The sequence below is a fragment of the Amblyomma maculatum genome, chromosome 4 (genome assembly GCF_055883805.1).
Source record: "Amblyomma maculatum isolate TAMU_Amacu chromosome 4, ASM5588380v1, whole genome shotgun sequence".
In the NCBI taxonomy this organism is placed as follows: Eukaryota; Metazoa; Arthropoda; class Arachnida; order Ixodida; family Ixodidae; genus Amblyomma; species Amblyomma maculatum.
In genome coordinates, this window is record NC_139347.1 from 87,413,281 (window position 1) to 87,431,904 (window position 18,624).

Below are 18,624 nucleotides of genomic sequence, written 5' to 3' on the forward strand. Positions count from 1 at the left end.
CTCTGCCCAAACCCAAGCACAAAACAGGTTTGGCTACCATGGTGAAGGGGTTTTTTCTGTGCAGAGAAGCTGACTTCCAGAGTTTTGCAAAGTGTCCGTTTAACCCCGTTGGCTAGCTTTCGCATCTGCTATACTTTTGTGGGGAGAGATACCAGCCGAGTGGTGCCACACTACAAAAAGTGAAAAAAGAAATCAGACATTAATAGCTTTCAAGTCGCAGTTCTACTTTTGTCAGGATAAGTTGTCATCATTATGACGACAAAGAGTTTTCTCTGTCCGCTGTAGCCTACAGCTACGATTGTTTTAGGAAGCGGAAAGTGAACTCCATTTTCGAATGCATGGCGCTGCAGCTGATGCCAAACTATTTTCTGGCTGCCAATTAGATATCGGCTTGGCATCTCTTTAGTAAGATTCATTTGTGGTCAGATCGAGCTAGCTGGCTCATAATAGGCGCAAAGAAATAATGGTGCGAGTGGGACGCAGAGGAAGAGGTAAAGATGCAGACAAAAGCAGAACCAGCGAGACTCAAAGAAACAACTGCGCGAGCGAGATGATTTTGTTGGTGAAACGAACAAACAACACCTTACAACATTTTATTCGTCTCGCAAGGAACAGCGGTAAGCAACGAAAACACCTCGAACAATGCCCCTAGTATTGCCAGCTGCAATGCTTAAGTGATAAGCAGAGTGAACGCTGAAGCCACCTCTGCAAATGGCAAGCAAAGCTGCCGCTCCTGCTGATTGGCACTTGAAAACCGTCACGGATGAAGCGGGAGCTGCAGCAGAAGCAGTAGGAAGCAAGAATCTGCCAGAAACACGGTGTATGAGGGGAGTGAGCGATCAACTGAACGCCAGCACCGCGCACCCAGACGCAAGCAGCTCGTACCCTAAGGGTAACTCCCCATTGCAGGAACTAACTGAAGTTAGGTGTACCAATGACTTCCATTGTGAAGTGGGTGATTTGGCTGGCTTTGAAAACAGAGGAAGCATTGTTGAAACTGACGAGTCTGTGAAGTCTTGCAACACTAGCAACGTTATGTCCAGTGACTGGCTCTCTGGCTTAAGGGGAACAGATCATGCACTATTGAGATTTCTGTGGGACTTTGAAAGTGACAGCCACAATCGAGTGCTGGTTAACAAGTTGACGACACATACAAAAAAAGTAAACAGCCCTGTGCAGATCTAAGCAAACTGTACTTCACTATAGAATGGAACATAAGTTGCAATTTCAGAGACGTGTAGAAAGCTAACATGCACCTCTGGCTTCTGCAGGAAGCCTTTACAAGAACTGCAGGCTGAATACAATAGATTCTATATAGGGTGCCTTTATATGGTTACTGCATTGGATGCCAGATGAAAAGAGGAAGATGCCTAGAACGGGGTAGTATATCCTTACATCCATGGGCGTTTCAGACAGAAAAGGTTGCCCAAAGTTTCAATAATTCCATGTGTTGAGAGTCCGGAATTTGTGTATGAATTATGATTCTCTTCGTCCTCTTTGGTGACCTGTTTGAAAGCATGTTGTGGTAGGCCCAGGTGTTGAGAAAAGGCAGAGGTTTGGCAGAATGAATGTGGGCCTTGTGGTTGTTGAAACGAACCTGAATGGTGCTTCGGTCACTCTGATGTATTCAATGCTGCACACACCACACTGCAGCACGTGCACAATGTTGGCACTGTCGCGATTCACGGTTTAATCTCCAATTTGACAGTCGGAGAAGGTATGTACCTTTAGCAATGTTTGTCGTCTGCACGACTGCAAACCTTACGGCATGGTTTTCCATATGGCTGACATCCAGGGCTTGAATTAATATTGGACGTTGTTTTAGAATGAACTAAAATGTCCTTTAGGTTCCTACTGCATTGATACACTACTCTCAGTGGCTGTTTGAAAACAAGAGACAAATGACTGCTTTGCTGGATAATGCTGAAATGCTTTGATAGGATATTGTTAGCATGCAGCATGTTTGCTTGCGGCAGCTGCCACAAGGAAAAAGCAGAAGCAGTAAGGGGCACTTCAGGCCCATTACCCATAGTTACCTATGTGTTTCTTGTGCGAGATACCACTGTGCTGACACATCTAGCCACATAGTCATGGAATTCCTGTGCACAGCTTTGTCTATAAACCAGTTTGAAGAGTCGGGGCTGAATTTGACGTGACCACAATTGCATAAAAACAGTGCAGCACCTAGTGACTGTTGTAAAATAACCTGTCCAGTGCAGTAAAACCTTTTGGCAAGACGCTTGAAGAAAACAAATTTTTCCTTCTGTCATGCACGTTGTGTGCACAAGACTGTGCGGGCAGGGCAATTTATTTTACTTAGCCCAAACTAATGTCATGCATGCATTCCTGTGCACTGCAATTGGTTTTTATGGTTGTCACCCGGCTTGGTTAGATTCAAAATGAGACTGAAAACTTGGCTGTCACACCTCACCGTGAATGCGAAAAGGCGATATGAAAGTCACTACTTTCACAGTTGTATTTAAGTTTTTGCATTCAATGCGCACTGAAAACACATTCTGATCTCTAATTTCAGCTGTGCCGTGATCAAGCTTGGATTATCCTCTGTCGGATTCTTCAAAGGTTACTAATTCATGTGCAGTTTCAAAGATTTGTTTTAATTCATTCGTCTATTGTTTCGTAAAAGCTTGCAATTTTCATAATTTCGATTCTCTTGTTGAAATGTTAGCTCAGAGGCAGCAGTCTCCCACCACTCCTAGGAACCTAGAAAGCTCCAAATACGATTTCCGTTTCCATTTTTCTTTTTTGCCAGACAGTTCAAATCATTCGGGCTCAATAGGTATACAATTTGAGTCCAATTGGCAAGCCATTTGGTCTTGACAAGTAACCAATTATTTTGAACTCGAAGCACCAAACTGTCAAGTACATTTGCAAAAACAAAACTGGTTTTTGACGAAATGGTTTCAGTTGAAAAATTATCTCCCGTCCCCTACCTCCTCTTGGTTTTCAATAGGGAAGGAATTCTGCTCTCCAGGTTTGTGCATGACAGAGAAGTACGATTCTGTGCTGCACTCAACCTCTGCCCAAACCCAAGCACAAAACAGGTTTGGCTACCATGGTGAAGGGGTTTTTTCTGTGCAGAGAAGCTGACTTCCAGAGTTTTGCAAAGTGTCCGTTTAACCCCGTTGGCTAGCTTTCGCATCTGCTATACTTTTGTGGGGAGAGATACCAGCCGAGTGGTGCCACACTACAAAAAGTGAAAAAAGAAATCAGACATTAATAGCTTTCAAGTCGCAGTTCTACTTTTGTCAGGATAAGTTGTCATCATTATGACGACAAAGAGTTTTCTCTGTCCGCTGTAGCCTACAGCTACGATTGTTTTAGGAAGCGGAAAGTGAACTCCATTTTCGAATGCATGGCGCTGCAGCTGATGCCAAACTATTTTCTGGCTGCCAATTAGATATCGGCTTGGCATCTCTTTAGTAAGATTCATTTGTGGTCAGATCGAGCTAGCTGGCTCATAATAGGCGCAAAGAAATAATGGTGCGAGTGGGACGCAGAGGAAGAGGTAAAGATGCAGACAAAAGCAGAACCAGCGAGACTCAAAGAAACAACTGCGCGAGCGAGATGATTTTGTTGGTGAAACGAACAAACAACACCTTACAACATTTTATTCGTCTCGCAAGGAACAGCGGTAAGCAACGAAAACACCTCGAACAATGCCCCTAGTATTGTCAGCTGCAATGCTTAAGTGATAAGCAGAGTGAACGCTGAAGCCACCTCTGCAAATGGCAAGCAAAGCTGCCGCTCCTGCTGATTGGCACTTGAAAACCGTCACGGATGAAGCGGGAGCTGCAGCAGAAGCAGTAGGAAGCAAGAATCTGCCAGAAACACGGTGTATGAGGGGAGTGAGCGATCAACTGAACGCCAGCACCGCGCACCCAGACGCAAGCAGCTCGTACCCTAAGGGTAACTCCCCATTGCAGGAACTAACTGAAGTTAGGTGTACCAATGACTTCCATTGTGAAGTGGGTGATTTGGCTGGCTTTGAAAACAGAGGAAGCATTGTTGAAACTGACGAGTCTGTGAAGTCTTGCAACACTAGCAACGTTATGTCCAGTGACTGGCTCTCTGGCTTAAGGGGAACAGATCATGCACTATTGAGATTTCTGTGGGACTTTGAAAGTGACAGCCACAATCGAGTGCTGGTTAACAAGTTGACGACACATACAAAAAAAGTAAACAGCCCTGTGCAGATCTAAGCAAACTGTACTTCACTATAGAATGGAACATAAGTTGCAATTTCAGAGACGTGTAGAAAGCTAACATGCACCTCTGGCTTCTGCAGGAAGCCTTTACAAGAACTGCAGGCTGAATACAATAGATTCTATATAGGGTGCCTTTATATGGTTACTGCATTGGATGCCAGATGAAAAGAGGAAGATGCCTAGAACGGGGTAGTATATCCTTACATCCATGGGCGTTTCAGACAGAAAAGGTTGCCCAAAGTTTCAATAATTCCATGTGTTGAGAGTCCGGAATTTGTGTATGAATTATGATTCTCTTCGTCCTCTTTGGTGACCTGTTTGAAAGCATGTTGTGGTAGGCCCAGGTGTTGAGAAAAGGCAGAGGTTTGGCAGAATGAATGTGGGCCTTGTGGTTGTTGAAACGAACCTGAATGGTGCTTCGGTCACTCTGATGTATTCAATGCTGCACACACCACACTGCAGCACGTGCACAATGTTGGCACTGTCGCGATTCACGGTTTAATCTCCAATTTGACAGTCGGAGAAGGTATGTACCTTTAGCAATGTTTGTCGTCTGCACGACTGCAAACCTTACGGCATGGTTTTCCATATGGCTGACATCCAGGGCTTGAATTAATATTGGACGTTGTTTTAGAATGAACTAAAATGTCCTTTAGGTTCCTACTGCATTGATACACTACTCTCAGTGGCTGTTTGAAAACAAGAGACAAATGACTGCTTTGCTGGATAATGCTGAAATGCTTTGATAGGATATTGTTAGCATGCAGCATGTTTGCTTGCGGCAGCTGCCACAAGGAAAAAGCAGAAGCAGTAAGGGGCACTTCAGGCCCATTACCCATAGTTACCTATGTGTTTCTTGTGCGAGATACCACTGTGCTGACACATCTAGCCACATAGTCATGGAATTCCTGTGCACAGCTTTGTCTATAAACCAGTTTGAAGAGTCGGGGCTGAATTTGACGTGACCACAATTGCATAAAAACAGTGCAGCACCTAGTGACTGTTGTAAAATAACCTGTCCAGTGCAGTAAAACCTTTTGGCAAGACGCTTGAAGAAAACAAATTTTTCCTTCTGTCATGCACGTTGTGTGCACAAGACTGTGCGGGCAGGGCAATTTATTTTACTTAGCCCAAACTAATGTCATGCATGCATTCCTGTGCACTGCAATTGGTTTTTATGGTTGTCACCCGGCTTGGTTAGATTCAAAATGAGACTGAAAACTTGGCTGTCACACCTCACCGTGAATGCGAAAAGGCGATATGAAAGTCACTACTTTCACAGTTGTATTTAAGTTTTTGCATTCAATGCGCACTGAAAACACATTCTGATCTCTAATTTCAGCTGTGCCGTGATCAAGCTTGGATTATCCTCTGTCGGATTCTTCAAAGGTTACTAATTCATGTGCAGTTTCAAAGATTTGTTTTAATTCATTCGTCTATTGTTTCGTAAAAGCTTGCAATTTTCATAATTTCGATTCTCTTGTTGAAATGTTAGCTCAGAGGCAGCAGTCTCCCACCACTCCTAGGAACCTAGAAAGCTCCAAATACGATTTCCGTTTCCATTTTTCTTTTTTGCCAGACAGTTCAAATCATTCGGGCTCAATAGGTATACAATTTGAGTCCAATTGGCAAGCCATTTGGTCTTGACAAGTAACCAATTATTTTGAACTCGAAGCACCAAACTGTCAAGTACATTTGCAAAAACAAAACTGGTTTTTGACGAAATGGTTTCAGTTGAAAAATTATCTCCCGTCCCCTACCTCCTCTTGGTTTTCAATAGGGAAGGAATTCTGCTCTCCAGGTTTGTGCATGACAGAGAAGTACGATTCTGTGCTGCACTCAACCTCTGCCCAAACCCAAGCACAAAACAGGTTTGGCTACCATGGTGAAGGGGTTTTTTCTGTGCAGAGAAGCTGACTTCCAGAGTTTTGCAAAGTGTCCGTTTAACCCCGTTGGCTAGCTTTCGCATCTGCTATACTTTTGTGGGGAGAGATACCAGCCGAGTGGTGCCACACTACAAAAAGTGAAAAAAGAAATCAGACATTAATAGCTTTCAAGTCGCAGTTCTACTTTTGTCAGGATAAGTTGTCATCATTATGACGACAAAGAGTTTTCTCTGTCCGCTGTAGCCTACAGCTACGATTGTTTTATGAAGCGGAAAGTGAACTCCATTTTCGAATGCATGGCGCTGCAGCTGATGCCAAACTATTTTCTGGCTGCCAATTAGATATCGGCTTGGCATCTCTTTAGTAAGATTCATTTGTGGTCAGATCGAGCTAGCTGGCTCATAATAGGCGCAAAGAAATAATGGTGCGAGTGGGACGCAGAGGAAGAGGTAAAGATGCAGACAAAAGCAGAACCAGCGAGACTCAAAGAAACAACTGCGCGAGCGAGATGATTTTGTTGGTGAAACGAACAAACAACACCTTACAACATTTTATTCGTCTCGCAAGGAACAGCGGTAAGCAACGAAAACACCTCGAACAATGCCCCTAGTATTGCCAGCTGCAATGCTTAAGTGATAAGCAGAGTGAACGCTGAAGCCACCTCTGCAAATGGCAAGCAAAGCTGCCGCTCCTGCTGATTGGCACTTGAAAACCGTCACGGATGAAGCGGGAGCTGCAGCAGAAGCAGTAGGAAGCAAGAATCTGCCAGAAACACGGTGTATGAGGGGAGTGAGCGATCAACTGAACGCCAGCACCGCGCACCCAGACGCAAGCAGCTCGTACCCTAAGGGTAACTCCCCATTGCAGGAACTAACTGAAGTTAGGTGTACCAATGACTTCCATTGTGAAGTGGGTGATTTGGCTGGCTTTGAAAACAGAGGAAGCATTGTTGAAACTGACGAGTCTGTGAAGTCTTGCAACACTAGCAACGTTATGTCCAGTGACTGGCTCTCTGGCTTAAGGGGAACAGATCATGCACTATTGAGATTTCTGTGGGACTTTGAAAGTGACAGCCACAATCGAGTGCTGGTTAACAAGTTGACGACACATACAAAAAAAGTAAACAGCCCTGTGCAGATCTAAGCAAACTGTACTTCACTATAGAATGGAACATAAGTTGCAATTTCATAGACGTGTAGAAAGCTAACATGCACCTCTGGCTTCTGCAGGAAGCCTTTACAAGAACTGCAGGCTGAATACAATAGATTCTATAATATAGGGTGCCTTGATATGGTTACTGCATTGGGTGCCAGATGAAAAGAGGAAGATGCCTAGAACGGGGTAGTGTATCCTTACATCCATGGGCGTTTCAGACAGAAAAGGTTGCCCAAAGTGTGTTGAGAGTCTGGAATTTGTGTATGAATTATGATTCTCTTCGTCCTCTTTGGCGACCTGTTTGAAAGCATGTTGTGGTAGGCCCAGGTCTTGAGAGAGAAGGCAGAGGTTTGGTAGAATGAATGTGGGCCTTGTGGTTGTTAACCTGCATGGTGCTTCGGTCACGCTGATGTATTCAATGCTACACACACCACACTGCAGCACGTGCACAATGTTGGCACTGTCGCGGTTCAAGGTTTAATCTCCAATGTGATAGTCGGAGAAGGTATGTACCTTTAGCAATGTTTATCGTCTGCACGACTGCAAACCTTACGGCATGGTTTTCCATATGGCTGACATCCGGGGCTTGAATTAATATTGGACGTTGTTTTAGAATGAACTAAAATGTCCTTTAGGTTCCTACTGCATTGACACACTACTCTCGGTGGCTGTTTGAAAACAAGAGACAAATGTCTGCTTTGCTGGATAATGCTGAAATGCTTTGATAGGATATTGTTCACATGCAGCATGTTTGCTTGCGGCAGCTGCCACAAGCAGAAGCAGTAAGGGGCACTTCAGGCCCATTACCCATAGTTACCCCTGTGTTTCTTGTGCGACATACCACTGTGCTGACACATCTAGCCACATAGTCATGGAATTCCTGTGCACAGCTTTTTCTATAAACCAGTTTGAAGAGTCGGGGCTGAATTTGACGTGACCACAATTGCATAAAAACAGTGCAGCACCTAGTGACTGTGTTGTAATATAACCTATCCAGTGCAGTGAAACCTTTTGGCAAGATGCTTGAAGAAAACTGATTTTTCCTTCCGTCATGCACGTTGTGTGCGCAAGACTGTGTTGGGCAGGACAATTTATTTTACATAGCTCCAAACTAATGTCATGCATGCATTCCTGTGCACTGCGATTGGTTTTTATGGTTGTCACCCGGCTTGGTTAGATTCAAAATGAGACTGAAAACTTGGCTGTCACACCTCACAGTGAATGCGAAATGGCGATATGAAAGTCACTACTTTCACAGTTGTATTTAAGTTTTTGCATTCAATGCGCACTGAAAACACATACTGATCTTTAATTTCAGCTGTGCCGTGATCAAGCTTGGATTATCCTCTGTCGGATTTTTCAAAGGTTACTAATTCATGTGCAGTTTCAAAGATATTCTTTTAATTCATTCTTCTATTAGTATTTCGTAAAAGCTTGCAATTTTCATAATTTCGATTCTCTTGTTGAAATGTTAGCTCAAAAGCAGCAGTCTCCCACCACTCCTAGGAACCTAGAAAGCTCCAAGTACAATTTCCGTTTCTATTTTTCTTTTTTGCCCAGACAGTTCAAATCATTCGGGCTCAATAGGTATACAATTTGAGTCCAATCGGCAAGCCATTTGGTCTTGACAAGTGGCCAATTATTTTGAACTGGAAGCACCAAACTGTCAAATACATTTGCGAAAACATAACTGGTTTTTGACGAAATGGTTTTAGTTGAAAAATTATCAGATGGGCTGGCCCATTAGTTTGTTTTACTAAGAATGCTCAAACACCCCACTCATCTTACTAATAATGCAATTTTCTTTTTGAAGGTGCACTTTATAATGCTAGAAATTGTGGAGAAAAAAATAATACTGACATTAGTACTCGTGGCAAAATCTGCCTGCAAAAAACATGGCAGAAGTTGTGTACTAAGCTGTTTCCAGAAATATTTGCGGTGTTCACCAGAAGGCATAAAAAAAAGCATCACTCGCTTTACGAAGGCTGTTGAATTCCACTTAAATAAAGGATGTTTTGAGGTGTTCTGGAGAAAAGCTGCAAGTTGGCAGTGCACACAATTGTGCAAAAAGTGTCTTAAAGGAACTGTTAAAAGATAGTCATTACTGTGCAGTTCCAACTCCAGGGGGAGGCAACCATTGTGCACCCTTTTGCAAATTAAATTTACTGTGATATAAATGGCTTTTGGCATATTTTTGAATGATCACGAACATTTTCTTCTGCTCTCCTGAACACTAAACTAGCTTTCATTGCAGAATATGATGCCATGCATAGCTCATTACTATAAACACATAATACAGCACTTCGATCAATGGCTATTTGCTGTAAAATATTTTTAAAATTCAGTTGCAGAAATTTTGTACCTGCAGCTTTGTGTGTGTATGTGTGTGTGAGTGCACGCGTGTGCATGCATGCATGCGGCAAATTGAAAAATCCTCAATGAAGCTATTGTTCGTGTCCCTTCCATGTGTTGTTAGCGCTTCGCCATTTTTGAAATGCTGCACCAACTAGCCCAGCAAAAAGTTTTTGAAAAGCTAGACAATGCTGATTAAAATGAAACTGTGTATTAACCCCTAGTGGACTTGGACGAGAGCCAACTGTCATTCATGTTTTGTGGCAGTGTGTGTCCAGTTTGTGGACAGTACGGCTCATATAATGAAACGTTTTACTCAGCAGACAGATGATGTTCTGGGCACTAAACGACCATGCTAGCTGAAAATTCACAAATAAAAATGTTCGTTGAGGAGTTAAAAGCATTTTCGCTGAATTCACTAAATAATTGTTACAAGGAAACCAACCCTAAAATGTTTGCACTTCTGTTTTATTATTCTCCTGTTGTGGGTCCTATTTTGAAATTGCATGAGAACAGCAAATGAGACAAGTGACACAAGCAATTGAGTGCTGTATATTTTTACAAGGTTCATTGACACAGTCAACACTATGAGACACAATTACATGTTCAAAATGTCTCATCACACTATGTACACAGAAATGGGCCAGGTGGATGCAGAGAACCGGTGAAAAAATATATGTACACACTGCGCACCTAGCATCTAGGAAGCTGTTCAAGGTTGTGACAACAGAAGCATCCCGAAATGAATGCACAGTAAGCAGGACAAAGGAGAAGTTAAAACTAGAAAAAAAAAAACATTCGTCAGTTTTCATGCTCCACCTGTCGAAAGCACCGCCACGCTGCTCATTCAAAGCATAAAACTTGCACACCACACAGAACTGTACAGTCAAGCTTCCATTTATACTCACCGTAAAAATTTACTTTTGTCCAGCGTAGCAGCTCATTAAATACCCTCAACCATGTAGACATATTTCATTCAGACAGCCTTTGTGGTTATGCTGCAACGACTCGAACTTGGGATATGGTACCGGTGACCAGACCAATACCTAGACTGGCACAACACTCCGACCAGGCAGGCCAGACATATATCCAAAGTATACTGTGTTTGGAAACAAGTGTCACAGGAGTGCTCAAAATAAAGCTTTAACACCTTCGCAACTTACATCTGTAAATCTTCATTATATAGTTGCACTACAAAAAAACACGGGCATGATGTGAACATATGTAATTGGACAAACGAGCACATGGTATCAACTGCTATGTTCATCCGAGTAACTAATTTCCATTCACAATCATTTTACTTGTAGTATGGAGCACACACTGAGGTTGCAGAATGAAGTCAACCACTGCACAATGACAGCACATTTACGAGCACGCTATATCAAATATTTCTTGAAACAACCTCGGATTTGGCCCAATTAGGTGGCCTGAGGTTTACTGCATGACTCCACCTCCATCCGACATCAATAAGAAGCAGGCAAAAAAAGGACAGTCGAGCGGGGGAACATGTTGAATGTCTTGGTGATCTTGAAAGTAGTGCCATTTGTATGAGTGCCCAGCAAAGGTCAATCATCTTGCAGGAAAACTCTGCTGCTTTTGCTGTTCATTGCCAGGCAGAGGGGGGAAATGCTACTGCTAAACTGAACAGCAACGAGGTGCAGTAGTTTCCACTGACATCAAAGGAAGGCAGAGCTATACATGAACCTGAGGCCTTGGCTGTTTTCTGTGAGGACCACCTTGAACAATGCGATGCTTTTCAGAAATTGAAGGTATGTGGCACCGATATGAAACCGCTGCCTTTAGTTCCGAAGTGACTTGATCAGACAACACATACTGAAATGCCCTACAAGGCAAGGGCTAGACACGACCACCCTGTTGGTTCATTTCGTACATCCGTTCAATGATAACACTATAAATAATCCCTGTATTTAATTTGTAGCCTCGTATACAACATTATTACCGCTACCAACAAATCTTTAACCCTTTCATAGGCTGCAGGATGCCAACTTTTTGTCACTGTTTCAACTATGGGAAACTCAATCTCTTCTCTGACCTGGTTTGGAGCCTGGAGAGATTTGTGATTCTGAAACTATTTGATAAGCTCAAGACCACTGAGTAACTTTTCTTTAGACTATGCAACAAAGCAAAGTGGCTTTGGTTAAGGTCTCACTTGACATTGTAAGAAGAGCAATTCAATGCAAATGTTTTACTGTCCTGCGATCTGGCTGACTGGTGCTGTACTTCCCAAATATACCTCACGATTTCAAACAATGGCTCTATAAAAAAGACATTTTTTTGCTGCCCTATCCATGCCAAATGGACAATGGAAAATATGCTTCCCAACACATTTCTGTTAAAAAAAAAAATACTTTTTTACACACAGCATTTAGTAAAAATTCCAGATAAAACGTAGACGTACCTTTACCACCACTAAAAAAAAATCTCCCCATAAAAGGGCTCAGCTTATTTGCAAACACACAGTCCAAAGCTGATCATAAGTGAATAGTCGCGCGACAAACGGTCTACTGTTTGAAATTGGCGCAGAATTTCCAGTCTCCATGTTGCCAGCTGTAGATACAAAATGGGCTCTTTGGTGACCACGGGAGGGCCAACAGGACGAAAGACGGTACTGACACCACGGGTTCTACAGAGAAACACAGTATTGCTATCCGACTTTTTACCGCGACTTTTTTCTTTTCAGAAGTGTATGGGCAGGGCAGGCTGCACCCCTGTACCATGCACCCATCCATGCTTGAGCAGCAGCTGCAGCCAGTTACAGTGTGCTTGCAGTCAACAACTGCACTGTGCGGCACGTAGTAAAACACGGCCGTAATCGACACGCTTCACATGGCTGCTTCGCGCACGCGTGCCCCGTCCCCTTTCCTCACTACCAGGATCGACGTGGTTGAAAACAAAGCCCCAAGTTCTAGTGCGCATGTATAATTCACGCTCATGACAAGTGCAAATTACAGGTGGCAGCAGCAGCTACCAGGCACACATCTGCCACTTTGCATGCACAGTTGTTGTACACGCGTTTGTTCTCAACAACTTTTCTGGGTAGCATAGCAGAAGAGTTTTTGCACACTGTCCAGAGTGAGTCACATCATGGAAAAAAAAGTTGCATTCACCCTGGTTAAACAATTATGCATGCAAAAGTGAAAAAAAAAAAATCGTATATTTAGATTGAAGTAGCCCTGCTGCAATCGCTGAACCATAATTTTAAGACTGCACAGAGATGGCCATTGCTGTTTAGGTACACTACCTCAACTGAACGTCAGCCACATACCCAAATTTAGCAGGTCTTAACTTGGGGAGCAAAGAAAAAAAAAGAAAGCAGAGAAACATAATAGAGACTGGCATGTGTAAAAAAAAATTACCTTGCGGAACCAACAGGCGCCCCATTCCAGATGCTTTGCTGAGAGGTTTCTTTTCGGGCTTCAAGTGAACCCTGTGGCGGCCCAATTTACAGCCTTCACATACGAAGTGGCTGTCATCAAAGCCATTCTGGTGCACCCCCGCACACACTTGCGCTTTGAGCTGCCCGTCGTGACTCAGCTGCCCACTGGTGCCAACCAGCAAGCGATACGTTACATGCGCAGCACTAGTGTGGAGTGGTAGTGCCGATCAGCCGTCCAGGCCTTGGAGGTGGGCCACGTGCGTGAAGAACATCACACCAGAGGAATTCAGTTGAAAAGTTTTGCATAGGCTTTGCGCTCCTTAGCCTTGTAGGCTTGCATTTCACCTTTGACAGCTGCGATCTCTGAAAGTATTGCTGTGAAGAGGAGAAGCAGCAGTTCGGTCATACAGAGCACTTCACCGATAAGGTTCAAGTTATACCCCCGTTAAGCGCACAAGTTATGTGCACTTAAGGAGAGTGTCACTCGCTATAAGTACACTTTGCCCAATCTAAACGCTGCAAGTGGAGTGCACTCACAGAAAAGTACACTCTGATTGAAGTATGTTGTGGGGAACGCACTTTCTGGCCAAGTGCGTTGCCTTGTCACCAGCGATTTCACTGGTACAAAATGTAATTCATTTAAAAAGGAAACAAAGGTTCATTTTAGTTATTTAACAGCATTTAATAAAATTATTCAGTTTTAGTGGCGTCACACCATCGTCAGATGCTGCCAACATTACTAAGTTCGTTCCAGTAACGTTGGATGCTTCCCCATGTTCGTCTGTGTAGGCTAGGAAGCTGTCTCGGCTGGTCTTGACTTGAAATGTTTTTGAAATACGTACACTTAATACGTTTTTATAATCTTCGCTTGCGTTGACAAAAAATAGGCTATGTTTGTTTTTATTTAAATTCAATGCACAACAATCAATATTTAGAATATTATATCCTTAAAAACGAGCTGTTTGTCCGTCGCCATTTTGTTTACTGAGAGTGCGCTCTGTTTTGCCGTTTAGCACCACGTATGCCAAAGTGTGACTCGAAGCCCTCGAAGACCCGGAGGTGCACTTCCCGTAAGTGCTAGAGTTGTTGTTGTACCTGTCGGGGTTTTCAGGACTGCCTTGTATTTAAGATATCAAGATTCAGTTCTAGTAAGTTCTTTACAAAAAGTTCCAAATCGAATCACTGGCTGCATTTCCATGGTGGTCTCGAGTGGTCCAAGGTGGCTGGGACTGGTCAAATGCCACCGCGGCAGAGACACAGTCGCCCGCTAAACGCAATCGACCGCGCCGACAGATGCGTTTTTGTGTGCCTTTGTTCAGAGTTTCCTGGCTTGGTTTGGACTGGATTGGCAAAAATATTACTGAATCCAAAAACCAAACCTTCAAAAAATCTTTCTCCCTGTCACATGTGGCTATTCATTTGAGCCGACTACTTCGAAATTTCTGAATAACAAAATTCTAATCGAAGCGAATATTGGATTTCGTTCAACTATATTCGAAAATACCGAATAATTGCATAAGCCTATAAATAAACACCATATACAATATCAAAACACTTGTTACGCCTCCCCCCATAGCTAGCACCCTTTCGCTAATCTTATCTTCAGCATGTGCAATAATGTGTTCAGGATTTTAAAAGCTGCATATGCATCTGCAGATGTGCTGGTTTCATAAGCGCTACAGATTTACTAAGCACAAAAGAAAGGATTATAATGAAGCCGTGTTTTTAAATGAAACGACCCCAAACTTGTCTTGTGTTAGCATTGCAACTGAGCTGAGATCACAACTATTTATTTATTGATGCGACGGCGCACCACCACATAGGCAATAATGCAGGCCAATCCTGATACGTACATGATAGGAAGGGGTGATGAGTGAGCTAGAACTGAAACTGCATACGAGCCATACAACTACAGCACTACAGCTTGTGATTGTCCAAAAAGAGCCTTTCCTGCTGCAGGGTGCCAAGACAGTACTGTTAGCACAATGTGCTGAATGCCAGCACCACTAGAAGAAACTTCAAACTATTTCAGAAGTCTAATGTATGCCTAGGATAACGCAAAAAACTTGCTGGAATGCAACCGTGCCATGGAAATATGTTCAATCTTTTAAGCGTCTGAAGGGAAGTAAATCGCAGCTTACACAGGCACGGCTGCAGAGCGATAGGATCCCCACAGTCCTCCAAAAAAAGCTTATGCTGTGGCTCTCCAGTTCGCACAACATGGCGGCACAGGGGAATGGCTCTGGATCCTGATCTACACTTTGCAGCACAGGCTGAGGCCTTTTTATTCTTATTCTTTTTGATGCCTCACCACAACTGCTCCTACCCTTGCCATAACACAGGTTCTGTCATTGTGCACAGCGCCCCTATGTGCTGCTATAATGTAGTAAACCGTGAGGGCCAGCGTCAGAGGCCAGTCAGGTGTCGCAGGGAGGCACTGTTCACGGCGGGCCAGACCGAGCATGGACAATGAGCGCAGTGCGTGGGAGCGGTGGTGTACGGGTGTGCGGCAGGGACTCCCGGTGGTGTTACCGTGGGTTGTCGAGATGGAGACTGCACAAGTGTGGCAGGTGTGCAGTAGGTGCTTGAACTGCACACATGGAGAATGCTGGCTCAGGGCATCGGGTGAACAGAGCGACTTTGGTGAGAATAAACCTTCTAGGCCTAATGAGAGGCCTGACAACCATCAATTGTCGAGTGGGGTTTTGCAGCTGAAGGATTGTCTCTAATCAAGAAACCATTCTTACACCGTCTGTGAAAATTCAACTCAACAGCATAGCTTCTGTACTTTGTTCGCTTTCAATGCGAATCCCACATGTTTGCAGCTTTTTGAGCTGCTATTCCCAAACCATGGATTTTGCAAATACAGCCAACCTTGAATATGTCGAACCCGGATATACTGAATTAAATCACAATATCCCCTTGCAGATCCCATGTAAAAGTATAAAAGTGGTGTTCGGCTTTATGTGTAAACTTCATGAGGAACTGCGTCCGCAGAAAGCAGTGAGCTGCTGGTATGCCGATGGGACATGCATAGTAGCATGAAGCGCGCCGCTACACCAGGTATACTGTATGCATGCTTCTGGATTACAGAGAAGCTCACATGACTTCGACACAACCTTAAAAGCATAGAAATAGCGCTGCCAGAACAATTTACCCAAGTTCTGGATGAACTCAATGACAGAATGAGCTGAAATAGCTTGATATTATCAAAGGTATTTCTGAAGAACCATCAGAAATGAGGACAAATTTGAAAGAATGTACACCTATGTTTCTGTCTAGAAACCTGGGAATTTCAGCTTGTGAACTCAAGGGGACTCAACAAGAGTGCAAAGGTTGGACCCGCGTTCATCCAATAATTGTAGAGATCAAGCCAGCATTCTAAAGAATTATTTTAAAATAAAAACTCAAATTGCCCTATGAACAGGCATCTATTAGTAATTTATCAGGAAGCAACTGAGAAACTTGCCTTCAAGTGAATAGAATTTTGGATGCTCGACCGATCCTGTGCTGGGCACATAGCCCCGCTTGTTTTCCAACACTGCTGATTGTAAACTTCCTCTTTCAATCTGAATTTAATTTTTTAGATTAAAAGAATGCATTGCTTTAACGAATGCTGGCGTTATTAGCCATAAAAAAGAAACCCTGCCATTTGTATTGCTTAAAGAGTAACTTAGGCTCAGAAACTTTGTGGATGGCATCAAATTGATCACCGTCTCTAATTTCTGCTGCGGGAGGTTCTACCAGCCACTTGATACGGTTCCCTGAATACCTGAATGAATGTTCAAACAGTGCACAGCAATGCCAAGTTGAACATAACCAGCCAGCTCATGCAATGTATAAAAACCCCACACTTGACTATTTGATAAACACTAGAGCATGTTTATGGCCAAGTGAATGTGATACAATACTAAATAGTAATTGTGAAATGTTTCCCGTCTTGTGTTAAGCTTGTCGGTAGTCACTGGTGAGTGGTTCTGTTTAATTATCTTGGCTTCTTATCAACATGGAAAACATACCAGGGGTTCCCACTCAGGCATGTTGAAAATACGGCTTACCTTTATTATTTGGTGAGAGCAAGAGTGCTTGTTGCAGATTCGCCTGAAAAGCAGCAAAGAAAGAACCATTTAGCATGCCATGCCATAAATAACTTCCCTGTCTAATGTGCAACGCATGATGTATTAAGGATGAATGAGTGATGAGTAGCCAGAACAACACGCTATTAGCTAGATGATATTGGTCACTTGTGCATTCAATGACTAATTACAGGATATTTCATCTACAATCCAAATGTTGGCAGCTATACATTTTAAACAATGCCAACAATTCCCAGTACTCCCTCAGCTGTCAGCAAGTAACCCCAAAAAGATGTGACAAGTACTAAGTGAGGTGAAGGGGCAGAGAGGAAACTCCGACTAGAAGATTTTCGAGAACGGAGCCATTCTTGCCCACTGGCAAAGCAAAATGAATGAATAAATAAATTAAAGCCTTTGTCAGCATGGCCTCAATTGGGGTGTAAGGTGATGCTGGCACAGCAGATGGAGTGAAGTTGAAAATCCCTCCAATCCACACTGAATGCCCTCAAATTATTGTCAAATATACTGTATTTACACGATTGTAAGTCTGCCTCTTTATTTAAATTCGAAAATTCAAAGTGAAAAGGGGGGGGGGGGGGGGGGGGGGGGGGTCGACTTAATATAGAAACCATTCCGCTTGTGTTCAGTGTAGCGTTCTAAACAGGTTATGTGGGAGTGACGGTGGCAGTGAGACAAAATTTCAACTGTGGTGCCAAGCACAGAGGCTTCTGAGGGATGCAGTCGGTAGGCTACCCAGAGCTGGAGGCCTAACTTGCAGCATATATCACCGAAATAGAGAATTGGAAGTGGAGACAAGTAGCCCAACCAGGCAATAAATTTGTGTTGTGTAAAGCATCCACCTATATGTTTTTTTTTCTTTTCTGGGATATGCGATCGGAGAGGGGGAAGGGGGGGGACTTACATTTGAGTCCACTCACTATCGCGTAAATATGCTAGCATAAGATAGGCATTGACAAGTTTAATTTTTCTATGTTCCTGTACCCACTGCATAAAAGGAAAAGGGATTCCCAGTGTGGGTCATCTCATGATGTTACATTTGCTCTCTGGAAGAAATGGTTGGAATACCTCAAAGATGCATATAAAAGCACCCCCCCCCCCTCCCCTCCCCCACTTCAATACCAAAGAAGGCACATTAGATTTCCTCGTCTTTCAAACAGATATTGCTGCTAATAGCTTAGTTTCCGCAGCAGTGCAACTGACCAAGCAATGAAAGCCCACAGGTGGTCCTAGGGAAACCGCAGACTGCTGATGTGCACAGCGTGCAATGATGGGCACGCTCACTAGCCTTATTATGTGTGAGCATGCCAAATGAACAAATGGTGCAGACGTGAAGGCAGCATATCCGAGAAACATGTCTGGCACAAAAAATGAAGAACCTCTCTTGGTCAGTGGTCACAATATGGCCGTTTTCATCTTTCTCACATGCTGTTAGAAAAGTATATGACTGATTGAAGTGACTGTGCTCATGCAACAGCTCTGATGAGGCACAATGTTAACAAATATGGATGCAA

General features: G+C 43.4%; 1 protein-coding gene across 1 annotated transcript in view; it reads right to left on the reverse strand.

Moving 5' to 3' along the window:
* Positions 1–10,066: 10,066 nt before the first annotated feature.
* The window catches only part of LOC146191589 (peptidyl-prolyl cis-trans isomerase D-like), a 33,892-nt gene continuing 25,334 nt past the window's right edge, over positions 10,067–18,624 (reverse strand). The window contains exons 10-11 of the mRNA XM_084602111.1: positions 17,075–17,117; positions 10,067–13,391 (exon numbers count right to left, since the gene is read on the reverse strand). Coding sequence (XP_084458237.1) covers positions 13,303–13,391; positions 17,075–17,117 — 132 coding nt within the window. The 3' untranslated portion in view covers positions 10,067–13,302. The remainder of the gene's footprint in view (positions 13,392–17,074; positions 17,118–18,624) is intronic.